The sequence below is a fragment of the Gallinula chloropus genome, assembly GCF_964237585.1.
Source record: "Gallinula chloropus genome assembly, chromosome: 1".
Classification (NCBI taxonomy): Eukaryota; Metazoa; Chordata; class Aves; order Gruiformes; family Rallidae; genus Gallinula; species Gallinula chloropus.
Window position 1 is genome coordinate 85085922 of NC_140085.1, and position 19548 is coordinate 85105469.

A 19548-nucleotide genomic window follows, 5' to 3' on the forward strand; every position below is an offset into this window, starting at 1 on the left:
GCTCCCGCCGCCCAGGAACACAGAGCAGTAGAGGATGCCTCAGCTCTGCAGTCACAGAGTCCCCCCCTGCATGCTTGCTCCATGCCAGAGCACTGCATTGAGGCTCCTAAGGCCCCCTGCCCCACAGCAAAGCCCCTCTTTGCGAGGCACTGTTTTGTTACCCTTAGTACTACCTCAGAGTCCCAGAGCTGGGCAGTAGCTGATACATAACATCTCGTCCTGCTCCCATCACCACACAGCTGAAAGCAAGCAGCAACCTCAGCACATGGCCTACACCCCCCCACTCCCCCCCCGAGTAAAGAGGTAACTGTTCCGCTCCATATTTAATGATCAAAGCCAATTACCAGCCCCCACAAGTAAAGACATGAGGGGTGAGCACAGTACCAAGCTTGCCCAGAAAGGCCAGTTCACTCACAGGGCAGCTCCTGGGCCAGAGCTGCACACAAACCCCCACAGGCCCACACAGGAGCTCTAACAAGAGAGAAGAGGCAAGATGCTCAGGGCATGCTGCAGGTGAAACCCATGATGGCAAGATACACATTGAATCTGTGCAGGGGCACTGGTGGGCCCTCAAAAAAAGCCCATGATACCCACACTGCCTTTCCTGCAACCTTCTAACTTAAAGTAAGAAGTTCCATGCACCTTCCTGTCTCTAGCTACCTCTGAATAACAACCAGGAGACATGTTTTTTCTTTCTTCATTTATTGTTCAATACAGGACACAGGTGAGGTCAGACATCTCACAAGGGTCTAAGCTGACAGGGTCCTTGCTGATGGAGCTACAAGATGCAAGAGACTAGCTCCTTCTCCCTGTCCCCCAGCACCAGTGGACCCTCTCTCCCTACAGCACTGCAGAGAAAAAGGGAGACAGGGGCCAGAATGACTGTGGGTTTGACAGGCAACCAAGGATTTTGCAATTCAGAGCAGGGTGGCAGCACTCTGCTGAGACAGGCTCCCACTAACAGGACTCCAATGTGCTGGTGGGGGTTAGCAGCACAGCTAGAACAATAACCGTGGAGGGGGAAAAGCCTCAGAGGAGGCCTCTGTACTGAGACATGTGCAATGAAAGGTCCCTTCTTGCTTCCATTTCGTGCTCTGAACCACAAGGGACTGCTGCTCTTCACAGGCTGCTTCAGTGTTTGGCATTGATAATATCCACAAACTCTGGCTTGAGAGAAGCTCCACCAACAAGGAAGCCATCCACATCATGCTGAGAGGCCAGCTCCTTACAGTTGCTGCCAGTGACTGAACCTAAGGAGGAAAGTGTTTTAAGGTCAGATGTGGCCAGCTCTAGAAAACGGAGCCAGGGCACAAAGGTAAGACTACTACCCACATCTTACTCTGCAGCAGACAGTAAAACTGTCTCCAATCTACTTAAAGTGTGGTTCTTCATGCTCTGACCACCTCAAGTTTCCTCATCAGCAGAGGATCTTGTACAGCTGCAGCAACACGCAGCTAAACAGCTTCCTGCAGAGTGCCTTCAGATTCACTTACCTCCATAGATGATCCTAGTAGACTGAGCAACAGCATCAGACACATGGCTTTTCAGCCACCCCCTCAGCTTCTCATGAACTTCCTGAGCCTGCAACAGCACAGAAAGAATCCCACTGAAGACTAAGCAATACATACTCTGCTTACAATTCCATTCCAAAAGGGTAGAATCTCTTGGAGGGAATCTTTAGAGAAAGTCTTCATGATCTCTTGACCATCAGCTGGCCACTTACCTACCTTTCCCTTTGCTCATACCTGTTGGGGAGTTGCAGTTTTACCAGTTCCAATAGCCCAAACTGGCTCATAGGCAAGAACCACTTTACTCCAGTCCTTGACATTATCTGGGGAGGAAGGAGGAGGTATAGTTAAGAACAGCACCCCATGCTGAGAAAGGCAGATCTGGAAAGCTTTCTGGAACATGCAGGCCTTTTATTAAACACGACCACTGCTCTGTGTGAACATTTGCAGCTATGCATCTGCAAGCCCTACAAGAAAAGCCAGGAGAGCAGTTTTGGGCTTTCTAGTTCAGGCCTGAACAGTCATTTCCCAAGTGTCCAAAACAAGGAAACACCCACACATTTTCTTCCCTTACCAGCGATGGCCTTGGTCTGTTCAAAAACCACCTTCTCGGTTATGCCAGCCTCTCTCTCATCCAGTTTCTCTCCAATGCAGGCAATGACTCCGAGGCCTTCAGCTAAAGCATGAGCCACTTTCTGCCCAATCAACTGGGAATGCAAAAGAAACAAGGTAATCCATGGTCAAACCTACTCCCGCAGCCCTACTTTACCTTGCTCACTACCCCAGCCTTTGCAAGCACATCTGATCGGGGCCATCTCTCCAATCCAAGGTCACTCACCTCATCAGACTCCCCAAAAACATGCCTTCGCTCAGAATGGCCCAGGATCACCCACGTGGCTCCAATATCTTTGATCATCGCTGGGCTGGGGAGGAAGGAGATGACTCACAACTCTGGAGAAAATTCACATCCCAGAGGCACCCCAGAATAAGTCTTCTCTGCAGGCTCACCTGATCTCTCCTGTGAAAGCACCCTTCGGTACCTTGTAACAGTTCTGAGCTGCAACCCCGATCTTTGCATCAAGCTTCTGGCGGGCAAAGTCAAGGTAGATGGAGGGGGCCCCACAAACCACCTCTGCAAGGCAAAGAAAGTAGCTGTGCTTGCTGCAGGCAAAGGGCAGAAACCATACCCAGCCACAGTCCCCAAATCCCATTCCCCAGAGGTCATCTCTTCCTCCACTCCCCTGCTCCCGGGGAGGCTCACCCCGCCTGCCCTCGCTGGCATTTGGGGCACCCTCCGCAGCAAGGATACCCCTGCTACCTGATGCCTCGACAGCAGAGAGAAAACTCTTTCCAGGGGGGCAGGCCGGTGGTATCGAAGCCCTTGGAAAGGGCCCAGCTGAAGAACCGAGCAAGAATGCCAGCCCGCTGAACCGGAGGGAAAGGGCAGCGTCAGGTTACACCCGGGGCTGCGGGGCTGGGGCCGGGCGCAGCCCCGGGAGACGTGGGCTGAAGCACGCAGCTCCGCGCCCCACAGTTCCGCCCGAGAGACGCGGGCAGGAGCGGGCGGGGCGGAGGCAAGGCCGCGGGGCCCCGGGAGCCGAGCAGCCTGGGGGGGTCTCTGCAGCTGGACAGCGGCCGGCCCGCCCGCTCCCGCCGGACGGGGCAGAAGGAAGCCGCCTCCTCCCGGGGGGTGGGGGGGGCTGCAGCGGGGGCGGCCCGGGGGAGCCGCACGCGCCCGCCGGGCCCGCCGGCGCGAATCGGGTTTCGCGGGTATATTTGGCGCCGCCGCCGGGTTATATTTAGGCCCCCGCCGCCCTCTGACATTTGCCGCTCCCCCGCCCGGGCCGGGGCTCGGGCTGCGGCTCCGGCCCCGCCAGGCCGCCGCCGCCGCGCCGTGCGGCTCCACGCGAGACGTGCGGTACGTGCGGCCGCGCCCTCACCGGTATCGGCGGAGAGCTTGGCGCCGTTCAGCGTGTGGATGAGCTCGCCCAGGCTCTTCTTGTCGCCGTTCATCTTCCAGTTACCCCCCACGAAGAACTTCCTGGGCGCCATGGCGGGGAGCGAGCGGCAGCCGGTACCGGAGGAGAGGCGAAGGTCAACCGCGCTGCAGCGGTACCCGGCCCCCGCGCCCCTTTTATCGCCCGGCAGAGCCCGCAGCCCCGCCCCGCCGCCCGCCCCGCCCCCGGTCCCGCCCCGCCCCCGGCTCCCGCACGTCCCGCCCGGGCCGGGCCCGGCTGCCGCCGCTCGGAGCGGAGCGCGGGGCGGCATCTCAGCCCTCCCCCCGCGGTCGCTGGCGCTGCGGGCCCCGGAGGGCCCCACGGCAAGCAGAGGGCAGGCACAGACGCAGCTGGGGGATTTATTTCGACTTTTATTTTGTCCCTCGTGTATTTTGGCATGTAAAGGGCACACGGGGGGGGGGGAGGGGGGCGGTGCTCACGGCCCACCCTGCTGCCCGCCCTGCACCCTCCCCAAGCTGGGCAGGCAGGAGGAACCCCCTATACACAAGCCACACATACACACAAGCCCCCTCCTTCCCTTCCAGACAACAAGGAGGTGGCATCATCCCACCCAGCAGTGAAGCACGAGGGCTGTGTCACACGGGCTGGGGAGACTGTTAAGGACATTGCCTACAGAAACCGATATTCCCACCCATCCCCGGATCCCCCTCGCTCATGTCCACCAGGGCTCCAGACCCCAGGTCTGTTAGGCAGGAAACTCTTGTCCCCACGTGTGTCTCCATAGAGAGGCCATGAAGGAATGTGTGGGGAAAGAGGAGCAGGGGAGAGAAGGACCCTGCTCTCATCCTCACCCCCCACCCCTTTTTCCCCCCATGCCTTCAGCCCACTCTCCCCCCACCACACACAGCAAGAGGATGTTCTAGCTGGAAATCCGCTGATAGAAGTAGATGTAGCCCAGATCCTTGGGGGGCTTCTCAGAAGCACAGACTTTCTGGTCATTGTAGATCACCCACCTGCAACAGGCAGAAGGGGAACTTAAGGATGCCACAACTCAATTCCCCGTGCCTGCTCTCATCCCCAGCACCCCCAAGAGCACTGAAGAAACAGGGGAGGGCAGTGATTTCAAACTTTATCTCAGAGTCCCCTTATGCTGTGAAAATCCCTCTTACCTGCCATCTTTCTTGATGTGACAAACATAGTGTCCACACATAGTTGAAGTGCCCATGTGGCTGATGAAGGCAAACAGCTGATATTCTTGAGAGAAGGGAAGAGAGGAACATCAGGGAGAGAAGAAAGGCATCCTACACAAAAACACCCTGTGCAAGGCCCTCTCTAGAGAAGGATCCCTGAAGGAAACTGCTGGGTAGTACTTTAGAATTAGGTCCCCATCAAGTGTGACTCTGAGTAGTTTTAAGGCCAAATGTCCAGGGAAATAGGAGACGGTAACTTCTGTTTAGCCTCTTCTCTTCTAAATGCTTAATTGGCCCATGGGTGGGCAACAGCAGGGATTACCCCTCCCTACAGCAGCCTAGCAGCTTTGGCACCAATTCTGCATATAGGCTGGAACCTGGTTTTGCAATAGCAGCCTGATGAGCAGAAGATGAGTCCCAAGATGACTGGGCTATAGAACACAGCCCTTCCCATTTGATGGCACTTCCACCCCAGCCTGAAGGGTCCAGGCCGTACATGGCCATCACTCTCCTCCTCCCCCCTGCTTTCACCTCAGCAACCAGACCACTTCTGTGGCAGCTACTACTGCTAAAACCTATGGTACTGCATGGATTAGGGAGGATGAAGCCATATTGCACCCCCGAATCCGCATTCCTACTGTCTGGAACTCACTTCCAGGTCCATCACGCACTTTGGGACCCACAGGGACAGATTCAGAGATGGACTCTGCTGCCGAGCGCCCCTCTGAGATATCCATGGCAGCCTCTGCATCAAGGTCATCAATGTGACTAAAGATCCAATCCACAGCACGCTCCAGACTGTTGTTCTGGAAGGAAGAAAAGACTATGAACTTGGGAATGCTTGTTCCTGCGAGTAACCTTTCCCTCTGATGTCACCCATGCCTCTCACCGTAGCTCTAAGTGCTTTCATAGCCTGGTCCCGGGAGAAGCCCATGGAGACGATGGTGGCCACGCTGTCTTCTGAAGGAGGGTCTGGGCAGACAATAGCTGACCCCGGTCCACTGGATCCGGGGAGAACTAATGGGTTAGCGAAGTCTGCAGCAGAAAACAGAACACGGCTCAGTGCAGTCAGATCCCCCCAAGAGGGATGCAGGCCGAGGTCCCAGCTACCTCAGTTTTGCACTGCTGTAGCGGGACAGAGGTACAGTTGTCCAGGTGTAATGAACTTCTCCGTGGCCATGTGGTCTCCTACCTGGATCATCGATATGTGACATGACCCAGTTCATGGCAGCCTCAACCCCACTGTTCCCTGTGTAATACACGGCTTTGCGGCAGGCATCCATGGGAAAGCCCATCTCCACTAGCTGGATGATCACTGACTCATCCAACATGGGTGCTGTGGGAAGACAGAGATTAGAGCCACCCACTCCCACCCAGCTCTGCCTGCTCCATTCTGCAGAGTGTCACACAGCCCCTCCATCCCCCGTTTCCCGGCTTCGTTTTGTACAGGTTCTGTCTCCTGCTGTCATCATCCTTTGTGACCTTCCTGCTTCAGAAGTGGTCTCACACAGAGGCAATCCTTCAAACCCCACCTCCCACTGTGGTTTGTGAAAATAAGATACCTCTGAGTTACACCTTGTGTAAGCCCCAGCTCTGCCGCCTCTAAATGCACTAGGGATGCCACTTCCCCAACTTCCAAAGAACCGGAATCGACAAACTCCCCTGCGTAGCACCCTTGCATAACAGGCATGCAAGGGAGGGACAGCTGGCATTCGCTGACAGAGGGACAGGTAAAGTCTGAGCAAGTGGGAAACCACGAGCAAGGGAGACAAGACAAGGAGAGCAGGGAAATGAGTCAGTCATCGGGAAGAGAGGAGGAGAATCACTAACATGTCGGAGAGGAGAAGTGAGGGGAGCAGAAGGAGTCGTCGTCTTCGTTGCCATAGAACCCCAGGCTACCTTTGGGCTCGTCTGGTGTCACCAGTGGGGGTGCGATGTCTGGCATTTCTTCTTCTCCATCTTGCAGACCTGTTCCCTGCAGTGCAGAGATATCCAGCTCCTCTGGCATTTCAATGGAGACATCTGCAAGATACACCCTTGCTCAGCCTCCCCGTAGGACTTGCTTGGGACATCTAGGAGGGTAAGTCCTTGGGGCTGCAATTACGTGACAGTCGGCAGCTCCTTTCGGGGTGGCCATTTCCCTCTTTGCGGTAACGACCACAACACACCTACAAGACTCCCAACACCCACCTGCCCTGCACTTCTCATCCTTCTTACCAAGTTTTTTGGGCACCCAGTCCAGACCAAAAGTGAATTTCTTGATCTGGATCACCAGATAATCCGGGAAAGAGGCGAATCGTGTTGTTCTGAAAGAGACAGATAATACTTTCACATCCTTCATCAGCAATGATTGAGGGCACCAAGTTGATTCAAGACACCAGTGAGTTAGGGTGGCACCAGTGAGAGGTGCATGTCCTGGGGGGGCAGGGAGGGAGCAGGGAGGGACACACAGATCTGTGCAGCTCTCCTGTGCTGAGTTTAAAGCTCCTTAAACACAGAAACGTTTCTAGAAATGCTCTGACCAGATGAGACAGAATGCGGAATGTACAAAATCCCATGGGATGAGGAAAAATACTACCTGTTTTCTACCTTCCAATTCTGTATTTTGCAAGCCTCCTCAAATTTTACTATTTAATTAAAAGCCTAATCCCTGCAGAGGAAATAACATCTTTTATTAGACCGACAAATACAGCTGCAGGAACTGACAAGCTTACAAGCACAAGAGCACTTCTCTGGATACAAAGCAGAAGCAGTTACTTTTAAAGTAACTGAATTTGACTGAACATTATTTAGTTAGACGATCCAAGAGAGAGGGTGTCTGGAATGTATGAAGTTTGTGAAGGGAGAAGCAATAATAAGAGATACTTACTATCAGGGGATAATTGTAACGCGCTGTAAAATCAATTTAAGCAATGGTATATATTCAGTGCTAATTCTTACAGAGGGTTTGAACACAACTCACTGCTTAAAAGCAAAATGTTACTTTTCAATGTGATCGTGGTACTGACTTTCTCTATAGTGGCTGTTGCTTAAGAACAGGGTATTTGTCAGAAAAACTAAATTCTTTGAGGACTACTCTTTCATTGCAGAGCAATGCTCAGTAACACCACAGCAGGGAGCTGCTTAAGTCAGTAATCGTCTCGCAACTGTTTACCCTGTTGTGCATGCTGCAGGTAGTGAGGCAAATTAAAGCTGTTTTTTAAACCTTGGCACTAAAATTTAAGTTAAACATTCTTTAAAATAACTCACATGTCTTGTCACACTCAGTGTTTTACTCAAGCTTTAACAGCTTAAAAACTTTCCCTTAAAGAACTTTCAGAGACTGAGCAAGACCTGCATTGCCATACCATCAGTGCTGATGTTGAAGCTAAATTTTGGATTTAGAGTTAAAGCTGGTAGTTTTCTGGACTAGCCCTGCATTTCCATAGCCCTGCAGCAACTGAAATCTGGTGGTAAGAATTTCACTAGAACTGCCATTTTGCCTGCTGTAACCCCCTGGGGGCAATCACTCCAGCTCTTGCAGACTGGATTCCCCTCTGCTTCAATGCAGTCCAGGGTGTGGAAGACTACAGAGCTTTTGGAATACTTCTTCCCCAAGCAAGAAGAGGAAGTCCCCCCCAAAGATGCAGCTATTTCTAGTGTGCCATGGGCTAGCTGGTAACTCGCACGCACTCACTTGAGAGCCACAGACTTGGCCTGCAAGGCTGTGCTCCAGAAATCATCCACCTGCTCTGGAGCTCCATAGGCCTCTAGGCAGGAGCTGAAAGGCACCTTGGCTCGCACCAGCTCAGGCAGCGGCTGCTTCTCCTCCTCTGCCTGCCGCTTCTTCTCCTCATATTCCAGCAGTTCATCTAGAGAATAAAGCAGAGGAGTCAAGGGCCACCGAGGCCTGTAGGCACACACCAGCAAGGATGAACACACAAAGTGAACAGTGTTTTCCAGAGAGCCATTCTGGCACTGCAGCCCTGTTTTGCTACTGAATCACAGCCCAGCTTGTTGGGTCAGAGGGAAACGCTGTAGAGGGACCATGCCACACCACCTCTGAAGAACTCAGCCTGATCCCACAAAAGCAGGTGAAGGATCGATCTGGCTTCAGAAGTGCCAAAGCCCGTCCTCGAGGAAGTCCCTTTCTCATTTCAGGAGTTCTCTAATAAAAGTACAATGTTTGCTATTTCCTGTCCCTGGCACATTACTCACCTTTGTTGAGTGCAGCATCCATGGGCACTGGCAGCTGCATAATGTAGTCCACTCGCTGGGTATATTTCACCTTTTCTGTGGCCAGGCACTTCAGCTTCTCCTCGACCAGAAAGCGGAAGACCTCGTTGGGGTTCTCCGAGCTGCGGCAGTTCCTCTGGAGGAGTGGTCAGAAGGACAGATGTAACATCAGAATCTCAGGAATGAACACCCACAGTAGTAACAGTGCCACACGGGACATGGCTACAGAGTATTTATTTCTGTACCCAGTCCACTGGAAAAAAAACAAACATGAAAGAGGAAGTAGAGACAACTTCTGTACCACAGGAACCCATGCCATTCCTTCTCCCAAGCAAGGCAATTTACATCTCCAGCTGGGCCTTTCCCACGAGATTCCTCCAAGGAATCAGCCCTGGAAACATAGCCAAGCATGTCTTCTTCTCTGCCTATGCAGGAGCTAGCTGGATTGTTCCCATGTGTTTTCTCCCTCTTTCTGCTCTGGCTGCCAGCTTCTCACCTCTGCCCCTGCCCCCTGCTGCGGGGAGAAAATAAAGCTGGGCTTTTCCATGGTTTGACAGACAGACTCAACCATTACCTCCACCATGTTGATGAAGTGCAGAAAGAATTCCTGGGCATCCTGCTGTCGGTTAGTGGAAAATTCTGGGTGCCCCTTGCCAATGAGGGACTTAAACATGCGTGGAGCAATGCCATTCTGCATACCCTAAAAACAACAAAGTGGAAGAGGAAGGTGGTCATATTTTGCCAAGCCTGTGTCCCAGTACTTAGCTGTGCTTTGCTTCAGGTGGCAGGGACCTGGAACAAACCCCAGGAAATGTCCTCAGAAAGCATTCTCCCTCCCTCCCTCTGTCCCTCCTTCCCCATGTAACACACACAATACCTCATGTAACATACACATCACGGGGATGCTGCAATCGAGTCTCACCTTCTGATCAGGCTGCTGCTCCCCATCTGCAGAAGCTGGCTTTGAGTACTCCCCAGAAAGCAGTCCATGGCCCAGTTTGGCTCTGGAATGAGAAAGAAGTCACTGTTAGCATTGAAAAGGTTCCTTCAATCCCACGAACTCCAGGAGCCCCATCAACTCATCCAGCTTTAATACTGCCACAGCCTGTCAATTTCAGAGACCAGCTTGCTTTATTGCACCAGCCAAGATCACCTAATCTTGGTGGGTGGGCGCTCTGGCCTCATGAGACATCACTGACTAGAAAGTTACTAGGACTTCTTGGTACCAATCCCAACCGTTGCTTACACAGCAAGGAGAATATAAAGAAATAGCTTCCTTTTCCCCACAGATGGGCAGCTGGTGCTGAGCCACACAGCAGCTGTGTAACAGCCAAACTAAGCTGCAGCCTGACATGGGTGAAGCAGCACTGCATCTAACCGACTATGCAGGAAGTAGCAGGGCAGAGTGAAACTGCCTGGGCCAGAAATAGCATTGCTGTGAGCAGACTGATCACGTTTTCCCAGGGGAAAGATCAATAATGGCTGTGTGAGGCACTTAATGGACAACAGTAGTGTTGAGCAATTTCCTCCTATGGTCAGACTTCACTCTGGTCCTTCCCCATCACTGCTGCCATTTGTCTGGAACTAAACCCTACCAATTCCTCCCTTTGCCCAGGCAAAGGTCTTCCTGGCTGCCTCAACTTAATCTCCTCCACAGAGAGCAGGCCTCCCAGGCTGTCCAAATTTAGAATCCTCCCTTACCGCTGAACTCCCTTCCACAAATGCCACCTTCCATTCCAACACCACAAACCTCCACACAGTGCTTTGCTCTTCCAGAGCAGATGTAGCAGAGAAATAATGTATTTAAAATGCAACACCCTCCCAAATCTTGCGCTCCTTCCTCTGGGTGTTCTCCTGCTATTCCTTGCACAACAACCCTGGCAGAAAACCTTTTTAAGCATATGTAAATTATCCACCAAGAACAAAGTTGCCTAAATCTATGTGTTTCTTTCCTTGTAGCTACCTCCCTCCACTGCAGAGAACGAGCACCTTTTTGCTGTTACCCAGATAGGAAATGCCTACCAGGAATCCCCCTGTGGTAACAGACAGTACTGCGTTCCCCAGGTAACACATTTAAGAGCCTCTCACGAACACTGAGGGACACTCTGTCTTCTCCACCTAGGGCATTCAGCTAAGTTCCTGGCTTAGGTCCCTATTGATCACTGAGGATCAGCGATGGACAGGGAAACAGAGAGGCAAGGCTTGAGGGAGAAACCTGCAGCAAAGCACGCTGTAGCAGCACAGAGAGGATGCACCCAGGCAGCCTCAGCCTTCCTTCTCTCACCAAAACTCTACGTACACTTGTGTGCTGAAGTCCTGTGTGGGGTCCGAAGGTGCACTTTGGAATATCTTCTCAAGCTTGTCCACATACCTGCAAAGCAAAACAGAACAATCTAAGGAGCATGAGGGTTCATCTAGTAAAGACACAGTTCTGAGCCAGACCACAGAAGCTCCCAGCTCTAGGAGACCTTTGTACTGATCCCAGGGGAACTCAGGCCAGTGAAAGGGAATGATTAATCACACTTACTTTTTCTGGAAGTCTGGGATACTGAACAGCACCTGCATCACTGAATTGAGGTAGCAACTGTTGCCCAGGTTACGGATACCAGTGTACCCAGGCCCATAGAGGGGCTTGAGCTGCACGGCAGACTCCTGGATGAGCTCCCACTCCCCAATGCGCTGGTTCATGTCTATTTCCAGTTCTGTCATTGTCTTGTCTGTCTGAGGAAGGAAAGGACACGAAAAACCCTCAAAGGAGACTCAAGGGAACATCAGAAGAGTGAAAAGGACAATGCTGTAGAGAAACATAAAGAATCAAATCCATTCTGTTTTATTAAATTAGAAGAGGATGAGGATATAAAAGTTATTCTGAAAATGTCGGACAGAAAGAGGAATAAGAACCATGGGAGAAACCTGAACCTGTAAAGGGGCATGGAAATCATGCACTGACACTGAATCTAGGAGGAAAGCTCAGAGCCTGAGAACCTCCCTGCCTCCAGTACTGACACAGACTCCCAAGGAAATAAATCTGAGGGACAGGAAAGAAGGGGAAAAAAGGGAATGAAAGAAGGCAGACAAGGCAATGCTCTGCCTGACAGGAAACAGAGTTTCTTTACCATGAATGGTTCTGCATAGCCACAGAAAGCTGTGATCCAGCTAAGAAACCTCTGAGTTGCTTCTCTCCCCCTCTGGGCCTAAGGAAGACACCACCTGGCTCTCACCTTCTGCATCTTGAGCATGTCAATCCCAAAGTGAGCAAGATGTTCTGCCAGGTTGGGATCCAACACCATGTCATCCTCATCGTAGGAGTAGACATCTATGCGGGAACACAGAGGAGAAGGAGAGACATAATGGCCTGTGATCTAACATTCACTGCTGGATGAAAATAAGAGTGTGCTCAGAACCAAGAGGTTTGACAGACTGAGCAGCTGGGGTTTCTCTTCTTTTTCACAAGAGTAGCATGACAGACAGAATATTGAGGTTCCTTCAAAACACATGACAAGACAAACAACGTTGTCACTGATCAAGGTACAGAGGGAGGGGAGGCAGCAGACAAGGTTTTATCGGCTGGTTTTTTGCCTGCCATGAGAAGCGGGTTAGAGTGGGCCAGTTCATGATAGGATGACACTAAATGTTCCACGTCATAAGGTGGCCAACACCAGCCTGATTCCTGGGAATCCTCCGACTTGTCTTGTGAAGCCTCAAAAATGGCTACATTCTACTAAAATCCAAAATGCACAAACACTTTATGTTATCCCTATATTAAAGCCATATTGATTAATGGCTTCTTAAGCTATATTAATCTATCCAATATTATCATGCACCATTCAATCACTCATGAGAAGCTGCAGTCAGCCTGAGTAGTGCCTGACCCCTATAACCCTCACAGGAACCCCTTCTCACCAGCCCCATCAGGAGTAATTGTTCCCAGTTTCACAGCCAGTGGGTAGCCGGTCTCCCGGTAGTGCTCGACCGCATGATTGTTGCCACCGCTGCCATCAAAATAGCGCCGGCCACACAGGATGGCCCCATCGGTCATGTTCAGCCACAGGTTCTCCCTCATGTCACACTTGCTGCACTTCCAGCCACTGTTGACAAGGAAGAGAGAAAGAGAGATCAGGGTGAAAACCTTCTGGTTCTACCTCCCAAGCCCTCTTTGTTATCACCCACTGACCGCAGTATAAACAGCCTCATTCCTCCCTTACTTCAGAACACCGAGCATCCTGAAATACCTTACTTTGCCATTTTCCCCTGAATTTACCCTGATGAGGCACACTCAGAGACTCACAGAAGAAGTCTCATTTGCTGCTGCAGTCCAGGACAGGAGAAGGGGAAGGGGGTGGGTCTGGGGTAGAGCTAGTTTCAGTACCGTACTCACCACGGTGGGATGCGGACGTCGTTCTGAAGCTGGTGCAGGGAAAAAGCATGTTTGGAAACACGTCGAACCTCCCCGTCCCAAGCCTGCACCTCCTGCTTCCGTGAAGCTGAATCTGCTGTCAGGATGGCCTCCACTGCACTGGCAATCTGGAATTAGGACAGCAGGAAAAAAAATGAAGGGCAGAAGGAAAGAAGCTTCTGATGCCACAACACTCCTCACTTAGGCTCAGCTTGGCAGGTCAGCATTCAGGAGACAGAGTCACAAACCAGGTCTCTATAACATAAAGCACTGGCTATGTCCAGAACAATCCTGCTTACTGCAAGCTGAGACTTCACAGGATGGTGGTTCCTTCTCTGTGATGATGGGTTTCCTCTTTACCAATAGAAAACACAGCCCTTGACTCAAACATACCCTGTCTCTGACCATGTCTGGTAGTCCCCCCAGACCATCACGAGGGATATCCAAATGCTCTGGGAAAATGACTATTTTTACATCTTCTTGATATTCAAACTTGTCATCTGTGATGTCAAATCCACCTTCCACACCTACAGGAAGAAAAAACCCACTTTGTGGTAACATGTAAAACCAAACAGCTTGCAAAGCTTCTTTTCCCACAGCTTATACGAAATAAGGCACCATGACTAAGGCAAAGCTTTAGATCAAAGATCCACAATCTTTACTCTGTTTCTGGATCTCAAAGTTTCTGCTGGTCATGTGGACTTCCCAGGAGCAAATATAAGCCTAGGAGCAAGTATAAGCCTAGTGATATAAGCCTGGTCTGCTTTTCCGAGCTCTTTTTACAGATGCTTAGAAGGAATCATCAAGAGGACTGTAGCCAGCAGGTCGAAGGAGGTGATCCTCCCCCTCTACTCTGCCCTGGTCAGGCCCCACCTGGAGTATTGTGTCCAGTTCTGGGCTCCCTGGTATAAAAAAAGACAGGGATCCCCTGGAAAGAGTCCAGAGAAGAGCTACAAAGATGCTTAAAGGCCTGGAGCATCTCCGGTATGGGGATAGGCTGAAAGAACTGGGGCTGTTCAGCCTTGAGAAAAGAAGACTGAGAGGGGATCTTATTAATGTTTATAAATATCTCAAGCGTGGGACACAGGGGGAAATGGCCAGCCTCTTTTCAGTGGGTCTGTGGAGACAGGACAAAGGGCAATGGCCTCAAGCTGGAGCATTGGAAGTTCCACACCAATATGTGGAAGAATTTTTTCACAGTGAGAGTGACAGAGCCCTGGGACAGGCTGCCCAGGGGGGTTGTGGGGTTTCCTTCTCTGGAGATATTCAAGACCCATCTGGACACCGACCTGTGCGACCTGTCCTAGAGACCCTGCTTTGGCAGGGGGTTGGACCCGATGATCTCTGGAGGTGCCTTCCAACCCCTGTGATTCTGTGATTTTGCTCATGTCCAGACTCTGCCTACAACTGGAAAAAGGTCCTGCTCTAGAGAGACACCAGTCACAACAGAGCCATGATACAGCACTGCTGTTCATCCTTCACAGTATGTCCCAGGCAATGAATAGATATGCACATGAGGAGAACATATTCTAACCCTGTACAAAGGTCTAGTCTATTAGCATCTTTAAGGAGCCTGGCTCTGCTTCTTGCCTCTTCAAGGAAGGACCGTTCAGAGTCTGGAACTTAAGCAAAGCAAACCAAAAGTTCCTCTGGAACCAGAACGTCCAGAATTACAGGGGAAAAACATCTTAGGAAAGGTATCATGCTAGCAGTTTCTCATGCCCACCTAGCCACGCCTTCCAAAGGCTGCAACAGAAATGGTAGTTCCACACGTAGCAGATTATTTGCCAGTTTTCAAGGGTCATGATAGTCACCCACCAAAAACATCCACAGTGGAGGGAACAGATTCTAATTTATGTGGGTACTCATGAAAAAAAACCTTGGCCCTCCCTGTTCTGGAAGCATTCACACCTTACATCCCAGAGGGAAGCAGGCAGAAGACACATTTCTTACTAGCAGCCTTAACTCCCTGTGGGTTTTTTCCAAACACATTTCCTTTATTTTGTTAAAAATGGCACACTGTTACTGGAATAGATCTGTGAAGATCTGTGGCTGCAACACTTCTCTGAAGGGAATATGAATTTTTGCTGTTTAATGCTTCAGCCTCAAGGATCCTGTGTGCAACAGTTTTGATCATCATCACCGCGTGTAGTTAAAACACTGACAGAAATACCCGGTTCCCACTGTACCTCCTGCAGCTCCCCCCTCGAGCATCTACATGTTGCAGACTGTGAACAAACTGCCATGTATGAATGCAGATGCTGAATGATTTTAGAAATACCTGAAAACAGTCACCTGCACTGTCCAATAACATACCTAGACAGGTCTCTTCTGTGCCTTTTCAGCACACCCCGGAGAGACCTCCCATCGCCAATTTACAGAGTAAATACACAATCCCCCCGGCTATCACACCATTTCCAAACCCTAAACAAACTAGAAAAGACTGCTGAAGTTACGTAGGGTGGTTATATGAACCTGCTCAAGTTTCAGATGAGGAAGAGGGTCTTCAGTCAACAGATTGCCTCCTAGCTCATTTTGCCCCATAGACAGCCAACAGCTCGCCATGAAGGTGCGCTGCTTCCCTCTGTAGTTGTACCTGAGTGCCACAAACTCCTCACATTGTCTAACCAACAGGTGAGCGTGGGAAGAGACCACTATCACTATAGATTTATTTTTTTTCCCCATGGGCTGAGAAGCTGAGATACAAAGAGATCAAAGGCTACATTTTGCAGCAAATGACATTTTGTTCCTACCTCTTTCTAGTACTTTTAAAAGTCTCCCATGTCTGGAATAGCTAAACCAGCACACTTTAGCTAACAGATGGGAAAAAGGAAAAGAAAAAAAAAAAATCTCTCCTGGATTTAAGACCACTGCCTCCTCACCCATAGGCCTAACACTGGATTTTATTATCTCCTGCTCCATTCACTTCACTAGGCTGTTACCACAGGCAGCTGTTTGCTGACCCAGGAACACCACTTGTCTCAAGACCTCTCTAGAACAGAGGATGCAGAAATAACTTGAAATGCAGACTGGGCCTCATGTCTTCAAAAGCTGTACGATCGTATATGTAAAAGCATTTGCTGTCTGAAGAAACATAGATTCTAGTTTCAGTTTTCCTAGGAGTGACCTTTGGGTCTCCATTCTCTTCACCACAAAAGCAGTAAGCAGCCGAAAGTCTTCATGCTGGTGTTTGGGCTGTGGCAGCAGTGAAGCCGCATCTGCTCGGCAACGGCACAGCCAGGAAAGAAGTGAGCAAAAAGGGAGACATGCATGCTCCAGGTTCTGGATTTTCCTCTAGTGGTCAGCTTCCAGCAAGCAAGGAACCTGTTACTGCTGAAAAACGTTCCTATCCTCTGCTTTATACATCTCCACAATGGCTCACAAATTACTAGCCGAGGCTGCTCCAAATAAGCAGCATCTCCACTGACTGCCATGACAGCCTTTGCATTCAGTACAAGAAAGTGAGGGGTCACCAGCCCTATTCTTCAAGAAAAGGGGCTAATTTTTTATATCTTAAATTTCACATGTATTTCCTCCAGTATCAGCCTTGTATTTCAAAAACATTACTGAGCCCAAAATGTTAATACAGCATTTTAACAGTGATTTCTTCCCCATCTGTAAAAATAACACCAGTTCAATATCTGAGAAGTTTAAAAAGGATCATTTTTCTATCAGAAACTTCAAATTTACTTTTATGAGACTTAAACATTTTCTCAAACTTAATCCAGCCCCATGTATTCATATAATACAGACACATACATATTCAGCACAGAGCTAAGGGAGGATGCAAACCATACTTATCTACACAAAACTTTTTAACACAGTGCAAAACTAAACTACCACCTCAACAACTGTTCTGCAGAAATATCTGCATAAGACACGCCAGAAAACATGAAATTTTAATTCAGTTGGAGATACCAGCTTCAACTAGCCCCAAAAGAGGAAAGACAAAAGTGATGTGCCACGAAGCCAGGCAATACCAAAGTAAAAACAATATCATATATAACGGCTTCCTTACCAATAGCCAAACGAGTTGGCTTCTTCCTTGGCGGGTCCCCAGCACTGGAGTTGGTGTCTTCTTCCTTCTATTTCATTGAGAAGAAATAGGGAAATGGAATTAGGGGGACAGTCAAGCTGTGGCAAGCCTTAAGGATTGAAATTAAGCTACTCTGAACACAGAAAGAGACAGAAAAAGCATGGGCAATCCATAAAATAATTCAGTATAAGCAGAGCTGAAGAACTGGTGAACCTCAATTCACAAAATACCCATCAGTTGTATCTGAGGAGAGAAAACCCTGTATCTTACTGAATACAGACACATGTCCCAGCTTGCAGTTTCAGAACAAATTTGATTGTATGTATTTTTATTTTTTACCAGTTTACGTGTTCTTTTGAGGTGCAGGTAGACCCGCTGGCCTGTTTTATGATAGTGCTTTTCCACATATTGCTTCCCAAAGCCCAGGAATGTGTTCATGCAGATATACAAGCCGCCATCTGACTCCTGAAAAGAAGGAGAGAGAAAAAAAACTGACGGGAGACCGTAAAGAATGCCTGGCCAACTGCTGGGATAGACCTCCAAGAGCAGCGCTCATGAAATCATGGCTACCACTCATTCCTACATACCAGCCACTGAACAGCTAGCCTGAAATAAGATGGCAAACTCCAGCCTGGCTGTCCCAGAACAGGCACTCCTGTCAAACGATGTATTTGAAAATCTGCCTACTCATTTATGGCAGGTTGCTACCGAAAACTCAGAGCAAGATTCCTCAAGCTTCTGTCTCACAAAAGGCCCTTAGCATGCACAGCTCACATGTGCAGAGCACGGTGCAATCATTACCAACAAAACTGTGGCACCCTGTCTGAGAGTGGAATTCCCAGTGCAGCAGGGAACTCTGCCAAACTACAGTGTAAGGAAGGTTAACAGACCACTGTTTATTTTTGCTGCTGTGTTCAAAAGCTCATGAGTAGCTCCGAAACAGATACAGGATGAGCCCTCCTTATCCAACAAGCACCCGGAGAACACCACGCTGATTTTGCAGAGATACTCTAAAAAAAAATAATAAATCAAAGTAATAAGGGACCCAAACACAGTGAGGTGAAAAAGGAAACCATCAAGAAGCTCTTGGCCAGTTTCACAATATTAACCAGCTGGGACCAAGTCATAGTGGGGAGCACATGGACAGGCATCACCGTGAGGCTTGGGGAGGGAAAGAGGGCCTGACTGCCCCGTGCCGCTTCCTTGAAGGACCCGTATCTTCCAGCCCATTTCTTCTTGGTGGGCTGTGGCACAGCCAGGATGGGTTTTTGTGGTGGAGGTCATGGGCGGGGGGAGCCTTGCCCTCCCGTCGCCTGGGCCTCCCCAGGTCCGCCTAGGCCAGGCCGGGGGAGGGAGGAGCAGGGATGCCGGCAGGGTGGAGACGGCTAGAGAAGGGACCACTGCCATCTTAATGACACAGCACCGGCTGCCCCCGCGCCCTGCCGAGCCACGCCGCACGGTGAGGCCAGAGGGGCAGCTCAAACCCTGGCAGGGCGGGACCTCCGGCCCGCCCCCCGCCGCCAAGGGCCGAACCCGGGGCGCACCCCGGCCCCCCGCCCCTCGCAGGCCTACAAGCCCCGGCAAACCCCCCGTAGCGGAGGTGGGGGGCGGGAGATCGGAGCACCCCACTGTTCAGGAACGCGGGGCCGGGCGAGGCCGCTGCCCGACGGGGCGAGCGACCTGCCCACGCCCGCTCCGGCTCCAGAACTACAGCCCCCAGGTCGCCGCGGCCGGGAGGGGCGCGACGCAGGGCACGCCGGGCGCTGTAGTCCCCGAGGGCCCCGCGCTCCGCCCGGCCGCGGGCCGCTCCGGCCGCTAGAGAACCACAAGTCCCATGGCGCCTCGCGCGGGCGGCACCCCGTCGGGCGGGTGGGCTGGGAGCGGGCCGGAGCGGGGGGCAGCCCGGCGAGGCAGGCGGGTCGGCCGCGGGGCGCGCTTACCGGCGTGTCAAAGGAAAAGGCGCACTCGTCCTTGTGGACCCGGTCGCCGGCCTTAGGCACCCGGATGGACGGCAACACCGAGAGCAGCGCCTCGCTCAGCTCCGCCATGACAGCGGCTCACTGCGGCACCGCCTACAGCCCCACCCTAACCAATCAGAGCCGGACATGGTCAGGCGAACGCCAACCAATACCACGCCGTACGGGCGCGCCGGCAGCGAGGCTGAAGGGCCGAGCCCGGGGCGCCGCCCGGCCGGTTGGCCCAATCGCAGCCGTCACGGGAGGCGGTGCTGGGCTTCTCGACCAAT

At 51.2% G+C, this 19548-nt stretch overlaps 2 protein-coding genes across 3 annotated transcripts; both read right to left on the bottom strand.

Moving 5' to 3' along the window:
• Positions 1 to 685: 685 nt before the first annotated feature.
• TPI1 (triosephosphate isomerase 1) lies at positions 686 to 3606 on the bottom strand. Its single transcript, XM_084279499.1, has 7 exons — positions 3449 to 3606; positions 2517 to 2640; positions 2347 to 2431; positions 2083 to 2215; positions 1746 to 1831; positions 1494 to 1581; positions 686 to 1250 (listed from the first exon to the last, which is right to left on the bottom strand). The coding sequence occupies exons 1-7, from the start codon at positions 3558 to 3560 to the stop codon at positions 1132 to 1134; spliced, it is 747 nt and encodes a 248-aa protein (XP_084135625.1). The 5' UTR covers positions 3561 to 3606; the 3' UTR covers positions 686 to 1131.
• A 756-nt stretch (positions 3607 to 4362) lies between these two features.
• On the bottom strand, positions 4363 to 19351 carry USP5 (ubiquitin specific peptidase 5; the record flags this gene model as incomplete). Of its 2 annotated transcripts, none has more annotated exons than XM_084276552.1 (20): positions 4363 to 4479; positions 4636 to 4720; positions 5309 to 5462; positions 5546 to 5691; positions 5849 to 5992; positions 6556 to 6678; positions 6874 to 6962; positions 8333 to 8507; positions 8854 to 9007; positions 9446 to 9571; positions 9794 to 9875; positions 11171 to 11242; positions 11399 to 11592; positions 12093 to 12187; positions 12775 to 12959; positions 13250 to 13395; positions 13661 to 13794; positions 17286 to 17352; positions 17643 to 17768; positions 19244 to 19351. In XM_084276552.1, the coding sequence occupies 20 exons, from the start codon at positions 19349 to 19351 to the stop codon at positions 4386 to 4388; spliced, it is 2499 nt and encodes an 832-aa protein (XP_084132678.1). In that variant the 3' UTR covers positions 4363 to 4385. The 2 variants fall into 2 exon arrangements, with proteins under 2 accessions (XP_084132678.1, XP_084132677.1); XM_084276551.1 differs by having other exon boundaries at positions 6487 to 6678.
• Between the last annotated feature and the right edge of the window lie 197 nt (positions 19352 to 19548).